We start from the raw sequence: 14,147 nt of genomic DNA on the forward strand, positions 1-14,147 counted from the left end.
TCTAATAAAGTTCTTGTATTGGCTTTTTCTCATAAATTAAACAATGCTTAACAATTTAAAGCTCTATTTATTAGCAGATCTCATGTTGCTAAACATAGTTGCAGGCATTTATATTTAACAGTTTAGTCAGAAAATAAGAAAAATAATCTTGTTTATATAGTGACAGTGAAAAGTCAAACCTGGGAGAAATGAAAACTTTCAATAAGTTAAAGTTGCTGTATGAAAAAAATATTTTTCTAAAAATATTTTTTGAAAATCTACACAAATGTTTTATACATCCATGATGCAGCTGAAGATAAAAATATGTTATACATACTTGATGCAGCAAATGTTATACATACTTGATGCAGCTGAAGATAAAAATGTACTCGATGTAGGTAAAGAATTTATTTAATATAATTACTCTAGCAGAACTTCATTTGCTAATTTATGACAGTGATTTGTGATTTGAAATGTTGTGTAAGGAACACAAAATTTGAAATCAATGCCACGAATTATCCAATGACTACTTAACCGGATACCTATAGCACCTGTCATCGGTTTCCGATTAAGTAATCATTGGATAGTTTGGCATTGATATAATGAAGGTGGGCTTGGTGGTAGAAAAATTATGTAAAAAATAATTTTAACCACAATCTTTTAATTGGATTGGAATTGAAAGGCCATAGGGGAGACGGGGGCTAGTTGGCTCGGTTTTTACTCTATGAGCTCTGTAGCCCTAACACTACATTTTTTTAAAAATATTAAAATGTAGTCTTAAAGAGTATGGATTAGGGTATCTTATAAAATTTGCATTCATTAACAAAAAAAAAATTCTTCGGGCCTTTCCGGGCCCTCAAAAAAAAAAAAAAAATTTGCGCCAACTTACCCCACCACGGGGTAAGTTGGCGCAAATATAAAAATGACTTTTAATGCACTATTAAGTGCAAAATTATTAGAAATTTTTTTAAAATTAATTTTTGCAACAATTTTATCCCAAAATTTAATATTACCTTTAGCTGGTACCAAATATTAGTCCGTATAAAAGCCAAACAGTAGCCCACCTTTTATCTGTGGTAAAAAAAACTAAAAAATTTTTTTTTTTAATTTTTTTGTTAGAATAAATATTTTCAATATTGTTAAAAATTAAAAAAAAAAAATAATAATAATTTTATCAAAATTAATATTTTTTTCCATAGTAAATGCTATGAGCCAACTAACCCCGTGAAAAATTTGTCAACTTACCCCGAAAGCTTTTTTTTTTAATAAACAGTCTATAGATACTGAAAACCGGCAGCTTTGAAAAAAAAGTCTGACTGGATATAGTAAACCAATTGTGACTGGAACTTTTACAATAATTTTTTTTTCATACGACTAAACATTTTCTTTGTATAGTAAAAAAGAAGCGATGTTCTAAAAGTTACGTTTTTGTCCAAAAAACGCATAAATCTCAATATCTCCCATGCGCATGCGCGAATCTTGACAATACTACAGTGAATGATGAAATCGTCAATAATGAAGTTTCTGAGTAATTTTTGTAACTTTCTGATGAAAGGCTCTAAAGATAAACGCAGTTCGTCAACTTACCCCTGCGGCCAACTAGCCCCGGTCTCCCCTATTATTAAATACCATCTTGTTATTTTCGTAAAACAAAAATATGATGCCATTAATAATGTTTGCTATTTTCCAAATTTGTTTATCACAGCATTTCAAAATTCTGAGTAGACTATCAACATCTGAATCTAAATAGAATCACAGAGATGAGTGGTATTAAAACACTCAAAATTGAATCTGAAATGAATGGTATTAAAACACTCAAGGATTAGACTTTAAATGACATTCATATAAATCAATAGTAAAAAATTTGTCAGTTTTTTATTATATGTCAAAAGTCTGATCGATAAGTTTATATGAATTTTCTTATTCTAATATATTCTTGTCATATCATTATGTTAATATGTAAACACCTTTTTAAGAAATATTATAATATTACAACATTCCGCAAAAATGTTTGAAAAAATTTAAGGAAGGTGGACAAATTTGCCCCGATTCCCTGCCCTTAAAATATTGATTTTCTTGTCAGGGTGTACACCAAACAATTCGTCTCTTTAAAGATCAGTCTGTTTATTAGTCCTTAAAATCATGTAATAAAACATTTTAAAGTGATAAAATTTCAATCTTACAATATTTGACAAGTGCATTTGATAAGAAAATTTATCAATGATGCTATTTATACTCTAATGATTATGCGTATTGCCCTAACTTTAAAATATTATTTTATATTACTTAAATATTAAAAATTCACTTAAAAAGATTTCTGTCTCTAAAAAAAGTAAAATTGTTTCTCCTAAAAAAAATATAAATCTCCATCAGAAAAGTTAAGTAAAAGATTGGCTGTTTTAAAAATGTTACATTAAGGTCTTTTAAAATCTTTTTGTTAGGTACAGAATAATGTTTCGCTTAATAAAATTTTGGGTGTTTAACTTACCTTTTATGAAGTAGTTCTTCGTCCCAAATCTTTTTTCTTTCTTCCATTGTTCTTTGACAAAATACTTCATTTAATTTGCCATTTTCCTCAGTTTTTTTACTGTGCTCAAAATTTCATTTTTATTTTGAAAGTTTAAAAGTTTTATAACCAATTGATCGTTTTACCATTTAACATGTATATATACATTTATATATATATATATATATATATATATATATATATATATATATATATATATATATATATATATATATATATATATATATATATATATATATATATATATATATATATATATAACTATATGTTTTGAAAAAGTTGCTTGTTTTTGTCATTTTGTGAATTTTTAAAAATTATTGTAGTTTAAAAAGCCCATTAATTAAATGATTTAACTTTAAATTAGATATAAAAATAAAACTATACAGTTATAGTTGTATAATAAATAATAATAACAATAGTTGTAACTATATAATATATAATATTAATAGTTATAATGCATGTTAAAAATAATAAACTAAAAAATCAAATCGTTTCTATTACGCATGGATAAGCAGAATAATACTTTTACTTATAGGAGGGTTCATTTTGTTTTACTCCCATCCTCTAAAAAAAGATAACATCTCCAGATTTTGTTATAAAAAAAAGCACAGTGCCTTTTAAATAATATTTAATTAATATATTTATTTATATATATATATATATATATATATATATATATATATATATATATATATATATATATATATATATATATATATATATATATATATATATATATATATATATATATATATATATATATATATATATATATATATTAAAAGTGTAGTAGCTATTTTAAAAACTTGCGAGACAATTATTTGACAATTGCGAGATAACTATTAAAAAAACAATGATTTTAGGTTACACCGTTGCGAGTAAATTGAACTTTTAAGTCAAAGTAAATTGAGTTTTCTTGTACATTTAGCGCAAATTTACATAATATAAGTTTCTGAAAGTTATTTTTATATTAATACACCCATAATCTTTATACTGATCAACAATTATGAAGTTATCAACAATTAATTTCGCCCACCATCCCCAATGTACCAATACATATTCGTTCTCAAATTAACTACTAGCTAAACTTTATATAAATACTTTTGCATGAGGAAAGTGCAAGGAAGTATAACTTTGAACGCAAAGAATTTCATGTACCAGACACGAGATTATAGATACTTTTTTTTAATATATGAGTCAAACAGTTTGGGTTTTAAAAGAGATTTTGCGCACAATTTAGGAGTAAGCTTGTATTCCTCTTCCCTAATTGTTAAGGTCCTTAGTAAAGCGAGACACATTAACATTATAAGATTTCAAATATTTTGAAAAAATTTTTTTCTCATTACTGTAAAAAGTTAAGAAATTAGATTAGGTTATTTTATCAGTTTAATTAAGTTCTTTTTTCATTTTTTATTTATTTGCAAATGATGTGACAAAAATAGATACAAGACGCCAAATAGTATGACACAGTGCTTATAATAACATAAAATGTATGACACAATGCTTATAAAAGCAGACGAAAACATACTCATAATTTGTCTACCTTGAAAAAATGAAAATAAAAAAAGTTCGACCCACAATCATTATAATATCAAATATTAATGTTTATTTCGCTACCAGATGCCGTTACTAAAATGTATTGTCAACTCTTTCTTATAAAAGTCTATCAGATGTTCGTTAGAAACTCGTTAAAAGTACGGTAAATTTTATTGAAAAACAAAAGATAATCAACAAGAGCCGGCAGATTAGCAAATATTTTCTTCCAAAAACATAATATTTAAACCCTAATGATGTTAAATTAATTTTCTAAAAATATTATACAAATATTTAACAGATATTTATATAAAACCGTAAACTTATTTTTTTTAAATAGTCTATGATAAAACATTATTTGGAGACAATAAACTAATCGAAATCAAATTTTAGGGATGTATTTTTTTTATATATAAAATTCCGCAGCTAACGGTTTGAAATTCCGCATGAAACGATTTGAAATTTGGCATGCAACGGTTTTTTACCTTGCGTTAATAAACCTAGTTCATATCTTTTTTTTCAAATACACATCTCTTTTGATGAAATTGAATAATAGCTGGTAGGTAATTTCTCAAAACTTATATTCTTTGTCCTCAAAATATAAATCTACCTCTACATATTTTCGTAGCCAAACATTTAATCAAACATATTCGCAGCTTGGCGGGATAAATGCAAGCGGTTAGTTTGGTTGTAATTGAAATATTTTATTTTTCCATTCCCTACAGGCGCATTAGAATAATGCAATTAAAGAATTTTAATGAGAAAGATCATAAATAATCGAACAGCATTTTTACAAAACGTTTTCTTCGCTGCGATGAAAAGTTTTTTTTATAAGTAACACGTGCACAAATTCAAAAGCATTAACTAAGTGAATTGAACAAGTTTATGAGGTATAACTTGATTTATCAGTTTAATAATTAATGTTTTCTATTTTTTTCTCATAATCCTTTTAAATTTTGAAAATTCTTTTATATTTTAAAGTTACATATTTTATTTCCAAAATAAAATAAAGCGACTTTCTTATTATAAATTTTCAAATATCTTCTTTTAAGTTTTTAAATATAGTTTTCTAATTTTGTAATGTTTTTGAAAAAAAAAGTTTAATATCAAGCTGCAAACCGAGATTAATTAACAATTTTCATGCCTCGTTTATATATAACATATATTATTCATTCCGCGATACGGGGTCAAATTGCAAATCTATTCAAATCTTTCTCACTTTGACGGTTTGAATGCCATCATTCACTGTTAAGTGGATAAAATTTCTAGGTTACTAAATCTTCGCAATGAAAGAATAGATCTTTATCAAACTTGCGCTTTGATTTTCTTCTCAGGTAAGAAAGTTTGGAAGAATTTTCGATAATTTATTTTCAAAAAATATCAATTATTATGAATTTTTATGAATAATAGAAACGAATAAAAATAGGGAAGAAAAAAAAAAGACAATCCTAAAAAATATATATATAGGGTTGACAAAGTTTAAAAGAAATCACTACAAGCGATGCAGGTTTTATAAATTAAATACAGACCAGAAATAAAACACAAGATAATAAAATAAAAAGAGGATGTCTTATTAAAAAAATTACGAGATTTTTTTAATGCAAAGTATTTTCTCAAATCATGGTTGTGCTTCCGTTTTTTATCAAATCATCTTCATAGATAATAAGGCCGTCAGAGGAGTGGTCAGGCTGAATAAATTAATATATCATTGGTCCTTATCAACTAAAGATCCAAAAAAAGAACAAAACAGAGATAATATAACATTAAATACATTGTAAACAATAAGATTAAAATATACATTAAAAAACATATATCCATGGAGTCAATAATTTTTTTTTTCAATCAAGGAGTGTATGGAAGCCTGATTTCTTCCACTTCATTAATAATACAAATTTGCCGATGCTTATGCGAACATTTGCAAACAACAACAAAAACGTCAGTAAACAAAAACTAAATAGACCGGTAGTCCGTATGTTTAAAAACAAAATAATATTACTTTGCTATAGATGATAATGTCTGTTAAAAGAAATCGGTGATTTAATAGCAAAAAAACTAAAAGAAAACTAAATTTTTTAGTCAACAATGTTTTTTATTGAAATAAAATGTATAAATAATTATATAAATAAACTCATCATTAAGGTTTTTAAAGCACCCTAGTTACCATAGCTACGGTATCGTAGTTATTATACTAAACCATGTTGCAATATAACATAGAAATGTAAACAAAATAATGAAATCTATTTTTTCATGTAAACTCGTCCTAAAAATAGTTGCATCAATTTTCCATTATTCTCCTCTTAACGTATAATTTCGTATATAAATTAAATATTAAATAAGGCGCCGCTTTATAGGTAAAAGATAGAACCACCTTAAGGGCGGAGAACATTGGACCACGTTTTAGTACTTAAAAAGCTGTTTTCAATTTTTATTTCTTCATTGTAACAAGATAAAGTTTGTTATTCACGGTGTTTGTAGGTAATAATTTGTTTATTTTTTTTTTCTTTTCTTGTTGCATTTGAATCTTTCAAAATTATGTATATAAAATAATAATAATAATAATAATATACTAATAATAAATAATAGTTAATAATATTAAAAATAACAATAGTATATATATATATATATATATATATATATATATATATATATATATATATATATATATATATATATATATATATATATATATATATATATATATATATATATATATATATATATATATATATATATTTGCATATATTGGTGCGCTGGGATCATTTTAGAAATCATAAGATTATTTTGACAGTTATTCATTTAAATGTTGAATTATTATTTACTTTTTACTTTACTTTAAAACTTTATTTGCCAAGTTAAAAAGTTAAAAATTTACAAGACATTTCTTTGCAAAGAATAGAGCATCAAAATCAATACATGCGCCCGAATAGCAGCGAGTATTTTTATTTGCGTTTTGTCTTTTGAAAAATACATAATCTAAAATCATCTGTCTGATGAAAAATCATCTGGCTTAAATTCATTAAACAATTATGGAAAAAAAAAATCAATTGAATTCTCGCATGCTACATGCTTTTCTGCAAACATAAAATTCCAAAGATTTTAACAAAGGGCAAATACATTTTGTGTTCTTGCAAACTATGGCATTGTGTTTAAATGAAAAAGAAGACTGGTGCCAACAATTTCATTACATTTTTTTTTTTAATTGATTTGTTTAAATTAATAAGTTAATTTTCATAAGTGAAATGTACTTTGCTTAAAAATTTTGTTAAAATTTACTAAATTGTCATTTTTATTTTTGTAACAGGTATGATAGTAGAAGGCAAAATAAACATTTTAGAGATGAGAAATTTTCAGGTATCTTTTATTTAGACATGATAAATGATTTTTTACTAAGTTTTAATCAGTAGTTAATTAATTGATATCAACGCTTAATTAACGCTTCGAACTGATATTAATCGATGTCAACGCTTAATTAACGCTTCGTACTGATATTAAAATACCGTTATTTCATTTTTGTAAATTTATTTTAATGTGACATTTCGATACAGTGACATACAGCACGGGAGTATTATTAAAATTGCGTAAAATTAAAAAATTTAAAAATCACAGACCCCTTGCAGGATGAATTTTTTTAAGTAAAGATTTTTCAAATTAAAAAGTTTTATACGCTGAATATGTTTGGCTGAATAGCTTTGCATGTTTAAAATATTTATCGCACTTATATTTTTATTTTTTAAATAATATTGTCAAAGGTATTTCTCTGCAGATATTATTTTTGATGCCAAAATGTTTCTTTTTTCTTTTAAATAACCTTTACTGATATATTCATTTATATTGATATTTATCATTTTTATTTATCGTTTTTCGGCATTTTTATCTGGTGTTTTGAATCGATTATAAAACATTAAAAATTACATCAAGCTAAAAAATTTCTACTGAAGAAATGGTGATTAGGTTGTTGATTGCTGGAAGTGTTTAAAGATAAATCACAATAAGTTTTTTTTTCTTTTTTCTTTTCAAATAGAGTATTTTTTTGAAGGCATCCGTCACAAGTCATTTCTAAGCGTTTCCTCAAGTTTAAAGTTAATTACTTCTGTTTTGTTCAAATAGTCTTACAAATTTTATCTTAATGATATGAGTGATGCGAATCCCATTCTATCCCTTTTAAAGAATTAAGTGTCGTCATTTTATAAAGTAGTAAAAATTTATACTTATTTTTTCAATTTAACAAAAGAGTTATCGAGATTAATCATCGAGTTAATTGTGCAACAGATGCTATTCAGAACATTTTTTTTTTTTAAATAAAATAATTTCTTTTGTTTTTTCTAATCGGAATATTTTTAGCAGCGCGCAGCTTTTGTTTTTCCTCTAAAAGAAGCGCGTAATAAAATTGTCTTGTGAAATTATGAAAAATGCAAAAAAACATTAAAAAATATCTTCATTGGGTTCAAAAAAGATTGAACGAACTTCATTGCACCCTCTGCTTTAGAAGATATTTTAAAATAGTAGCAATTTTTAAGGGGTTCTGTTGGTATAAAAAAAAATATTTAAAAAAAGAAACTGGTATTAAAAAATTTATAAACTTCTTACGCTCGTCAGTAATTTGTCCAGACTTAATCTTTTTTAAAACTTGTATATAAATTTAATTTTATCCATTTTTACTGTTAGTTTTATGCTTTGTTCTGCTAGACGGCGCTCTGTGCCGACATTTTGTAAATTTTTTATTTCAGATGGGCTTCATTATTATTTCATGTGTATTTTATAACATTAATTTTACATTTGAATTAAAAGAGTCGAGTCACTTCACATTAATCAATATTTTCTTGCATCGGTAGGGAGGGAGTTCTTATGATATGAGCGATGATTTGCATAACTAACGAATAGTACAAAATAGACTTAAACTAAATGCTGATAATACTAAATAGGTTGCTAAGGTACTCACAGAGTAAATTTAAATCTAAACTTTTTTTTTTAAGAATTTTTTTGCAAATTATATTGTTTTTAGGTGACCATTTACGAATCAGGTTATTCTGTGATGACCGTTGAACAGGGAACTACTTTAAAAGTTGCAAAACTGTTGTATCAATCACAAAGGAAATCAAAATCACAAATTCTGGGATTAAGGCCAAGAAATCATAAAGATGGAATACCATGTATAATTACTCTAGATGACACATCATTATACGAGTCATCATACGATGTACTTTTATCAGGTAAGAATGACCAATTTAATAATATAAGAATAAAGATATTTTTTAGTTTCTATTTGTCATCAAGATTTTCAAATAACAAAAAAATTCCGGAGAAGAAAAAAAAATTTAATTAAGAAAAATAAACATATATTATCAACATATATCGTAAACACATACTATGATTTAGATGATCCGGTTTATACTAAAGAGGTTGTTTCAACCAAGAGATGCCTAGAATGTCTAAAAGAATCATGGAAGTTAAAAAGTTTTGTCAGTGTCGGGATAAACACAGAGGTAAATCCTACAGAATCATATGATGATTTTAGGCAAATCAGGCGAGAGGTCAACTCTTATGAGGAAGATAAGCCAATAAAAGAGTCCTTAATTTGTTTAAATGGTAGATATGTATCTCAAGTTAGCAAGCATGGTACTAAAATCAGCGATTTTGAACCGAAATTTCATGAAAACATTCGAACAGCACCGTATATGTGCTCGGAAAAAAATGCAAATTTTTTACGCAAGCATCGAACTCCATCGCCAATTTATGATAACCAACAGTCTTATATGCAGCGTATTAAAATGGAGGCGACCCATTATAATAGAATGCCTCAATACAACTTTTTAACTTCAGAAAGAGTAAAATGGGACTCGAAACAATATGCACATATTTTTAACCCTCAGGCTATTATTCCAAAAAATGACGATAATTTTTCAACACATCGTTTTCAGCATTGTCATAATGTTGATGTTGACAAATATAAAAAAAGAATATATTCCGCAATAGAAGATAATTGTATTATTGATAACAATAAAAATAACGAAGACTTTATGGTAGATCGAAAAGGGTTGTCATCTCCTGTACAGAAACTTCGATATCATCCTGAATTTCAATACACACAGTCTCACCCTCCTGAAGCTCCCCCAGTGTTTGTTTTACCTAATGACTTTAATGAAGTATCTGAACAAAGTATTGGAGAAAAAAAAATTAATTTAACTAAACACGAAATAACAAGAGTAAGTAAAGAAATGGACGAACTTAAATACGAAACTAAAGAAGAAGATGATTCTCCCCAGTCCCCAGCTGAATCTGAAGTAAGTTATCCAATACAATCAGGAGTTAGTCCTGACTCATCAACACACTCAGGTAAAGGATTATTATGTAAAATTTGCAACGAACTCTTCCCAACAAAAAGTCTGCTCTACAAACATTTGCGTGGTCATTCATCTGATGAAAAACCATTTAAATGTAGTGAATGCGGCCAAGGGTTTACACTTAGCAGTAACTTGCGTCAACACCGTATTATTCATCGAGGGTATAAACCTTTTCAATGCGAGTTTTGTGGAAAAAAGTTTATGCGATCTAATGTTTACAAACAACATAGAAGAATTCATACAGGGGAACAAATGCACAAATGCGGACTATGCCCCAGTGAATTTTTGCAAAAATACGCCCTTATTAAACATATGAAGAAAAACCATGACGTTCAAGCCATGGAGTAAATATTAAAAATTAACTCTTTCATTTTCTTTAAACAAAATAGTGTTTTAAATTATTTTATATTTATTTGTAAGTTTTGTTTTTAAAACAAATACGTTTCTTCACGTATTAGTAACTATTACATTTAGTGTTTAAATCATGCTTAATACGACAAATATTGATATATATATATATATATATATATATATATATATATATATATATATATATATATATATATATATATATATATATGTATATATATATATATATATATATATATATATATATATATATATATATATATATATATATATATATATATATATATATATATAATAGATAATATAAATAAATTGATAAAAAAGTAAAATAACTTATAAAATAAATCAAACATAAAAACGTTACAAAAAGTTGCTGTAATCTTGACGCAAAAAAAAAAAAAAAAATAGAAACGATCCAGGCCAATACCTTTTTAAACGAATATTTTAGTAATTGAAATCAAAATTATCCTTTTTATTTATAGATCATATTATCGCCAATTTTTCTAATTATAAAGGTGTTCTATGAAGATCTAAAAGTTTCACATCGCCTTCCTTACAAATATCGTATCACAGGCATCTTAACTCTGAAGCATACGCTCACTTCGCCACGGTTATTTAAGTTATCATAATAACAAATTCAAAATAAACTTTACTTATAAATAACATTAAATATAAACATAGAGGTTACTAATTTTGATATACCTTCAAAATATATATGCTTCAAAACGCGCTTATAACAACAAGTATTTTAACTTTTATAAAAGTTGAAATACTTGTTGACAATTCAAATTGCAGAAATAAATTTTAGAGTTTGTTTTTCAGAATTAGTTAATAATTTTTTTAAAAGATGATATTACTTCATCATGAAGTTTATTAAGATAAAAATTTAGCCTATGCCAAAAAAAAGTAAAGTTGTTAAATTTAAAATGGGTAAAAAAAAGTCATAGGAGACTATATTTAAGTAGGGTGTGTTTTTTTTTTTTTTTTTTTTCATTATAATTTTTATTTTTTAACTATTTAAAAAGAAATTAAATTCAGAGAAGTTTATTTGCAAAACTTTAGTCGAAAATAACATAACATTTTATTTATTAAATTTTATGAAAATTTCATATTCGGTTAAAAAAAACTCTATAGTCTCTATAACTCTATAGAATTCTAAAAAATTCGAAAATTCTATAGTTTTTTGTAATCGAATATAAAGTTTTCGAAATGATCTCTATAAACTAAGTTTATGTAAGATTTTTTTTGTAAAAAAATCAAGACAACTTTTTTAATTTTTTAAATTTATATTTGCAGGGATTGGGTATCAATAATTTCAGTTTTTATCAAATTTTAATAACAATTGTAGTTCAAGAACTTTATGAAGATTTTAATCCTGAAAATATAAAAGAGATCCCAACATGTTTTGCTCGAAGGATCCACCTTTTTATAAATAAAAAACTACTAAAATATGACTACGTTTAAAGGGAAAACTAAAAAAGTTAACTATTTGATAAAATTTTTAACATGTCTGATACTTATTATAGTAGATTTTACAAAAACGCCATATTTTTAACGTGGGAAAAACGTTCGTTTTTTACAAAGATTTTACAAAATATTTTTAGCGTGAAAAAAAGTTACAAAAATAAGTGCCGTAAAATACTTTAATCCACTTTATTGCGATTTTTAGTTTAACGATCAATTTCGCTCTATTTAAACTACTTTTTCAAGTTTTTTTTATTCAAGTCATCGATAAAGATATAAAACTTTAATTCGAGATAATTAATTTATAAAATAAGTTAAAAGTGGTATACTTTTTAGCTTTTCAAAAACTGACTATTGTTACCCTGAGTTTGTGTTTCTTTAAGCCATGTATACTTGTTCTGTTGTTTACTTGTTCTGTTGTTTTGCTTCATTTAGTAAAAAATTGACTAAGTAAATACCTCCATAATGTTAAAACAAACACTTACTTAAAATTTACTTGAAGAAATACCTCCATATTGCTAAAACAAATGCCCTTCAATCTACATAAAGTAAAATAAAAATAGAAATAATACGAAAAATTTTGTATACTGTATTAAATACTTTTTTTGTTCTGTAATAATAAAACGATAACTAAATTGGTAGGTGGGTTACTACTCTATATGTAGGTGGGTAACTACTCTATATATAAGTGGGTTACTACTCAATCTAAGTATATAATGTTTAAAAATAGTTGTTTAAGTCAGATTCAAACGCACGTAGCTTATACTTATATTCACTGTCAGATGTTGCTCTAGATTCATAATTAAATAATGATTCATTTTTTATTCGTTTCTGGGGCGCTTTTAGGGTATTTTTGACTGGTATCACATCTGATTCTTCTGAGTCAGGATAGATTTTCTGTCCTGGTTGAACATTTAATTTTTTTTTTGTACTTTAATATTGAAGGTCCAAGGTCTGCACAATTGTCATTCGCATGACTGATGACTGCTTTAGAAATAAGACTTAGATCAATAGATGATCGATCCTGCAGTGATAGGCGATTAATAAGAAGTTTTGTATGTCAAGGAATAATTCTACACTTAACAAAACTTTCAAATTTTAACTAGTTTTTTATTAGTTCTAGCACTATTTTTAGAAGTGGTGGAAAGTGTCATTTTTTAGAAGTGGTGGAAAGTGTCATTTTTTAGAAGTGGTGGAAAGTGTCATTTTAAAAGTGTTGTGGAATTTTTATCTGCAGGTGATACTTTCCACAAAACTAATCAACGGTTTTTACTAACTTTTTAGTGACCTAAAATAAACAACATCAAGAGTCTGTGTCAAATGTTACGAGTTAGGTGGTAAACACACAAGTACTATGTTATTTACTTGACACAGTTTTGAAACATTCTGACATGTTTGTTGACAAATTATCCCCAATGAGAACTTTTCTTTGGTCTAATTTTTCAGTATAAGAAGCAGGTTAGGCCAACACTATTTACATGAAAGAAAAATGCAAAGGAGCCTTTGTGAAGGGACAATGAAAAGAGACTTTTGCGAGGAGCAGTTCAAATAGTACAAGACTAATTCAAAGCAGAGACTTTGAAAAAAACAACAAAAAAAACAACAGACAAACAACAACTAAAGAAACAAAAAAATAAAGTCATTAATATATAATACTATGTATATTAATGACTTTAATTTATTATATTTGTTGATAATAAAGGTTATAACAATAATAATAGTAATAATAATAGTAATAAATATAATAAAGAAATAAATCTTATCACCAGAATAATTAAGCAAAAACTACATCCATATAATATTAATAAAATGACCGGAGATATTTTTCATAATATGAGATTGCTTTAAGTCTGGTTAAAGTAACCCCACTTTTACATAAAAACTCACTCGAATGATTTAAATTAGGTATTTTTAGAAAAAAGTTTTTAAAATTT

At 25.8% G+C, this 14,147-nt stretch overlaps 1 protein-coding gene across 6 annotated transcripts; it reads left to right on the forward strand.

Moving 5' to 3' along the window:
• Nucleotides 1-4,813: 4,813 nt before the first annotated feature.
• Nucleotides 4,814-10,847, forward strand: LOC100207841 (zinc finger protein 525). 6 transcript variants are annotated; one of them, XM_065802263.1, is made up of 4 exons: nt 4,814-4,929; nt 7,341-7,390; nt 9,042-9,249; nt 9,416-10,847. In XM_065802263.1, the coding sequence occupies exons 2-4, from the start codon at nt 7,343-7,345 to the stop codon at nt 10,726-10,728; spliced, it is 1,569 nt and encodes a 522-aa protein (XP_065658335.1). In that variant the 5' UTR covers nt 4,814-4,929; nt 7,341-7,342; the 3' UTR covers nt 10,729-10,847. The 6 variants fall into 6 exon arrangements, with proteins under 6 accessions (XP_065658335.1, XP_065658338.1, XP_065658336.1 ...); XM_065802264.1 differs by lacking the exon at nt 4,814-4,929 and adding an exon at nt 5,270-5,373; XM_065802262.1 differs by lacking the exon at nt 4,814-4,929 and adding an exon at nt 6,260-6,514.
• The last annotated feature ends 3,300 nt before the right edge of the window (nt 10,848-14,147 follow it).

Source organism: Hydra vulgaris, chromosome 08 (genome assembly GCF_038396675.1).
Source record: "Hydra vulgaris chromosome 08, alternate assembly HydraT2T_AEP".
Classification (NCBI taxonomy): domain Eukaryota; kingdom Metazoa; phylum Cnidaria; class Hydrozoa; order Anthoathecata; family Hydridae; genus Hydra; species Hydra vulgaris.

Bases quoted from the DNA above. Each gene is read 5' to 3' on its own strand.
- LOC100207841 (XM_065802261.1), top strand. The intron at 7,391-9,041 runs GTATCTTTTATT...TATTGTTTTTAG, and splicing joins TAGAGATGAGAAATTTTCAG to GTGACCATTTACGAATCAGG. The intron at 9,250-9,415 runs GTAAGAATGACC...ACTATGATTTAG, and splicing joins ATACGATGTACTTTTATCAG to ATGATCCGGTTTATACTAAA.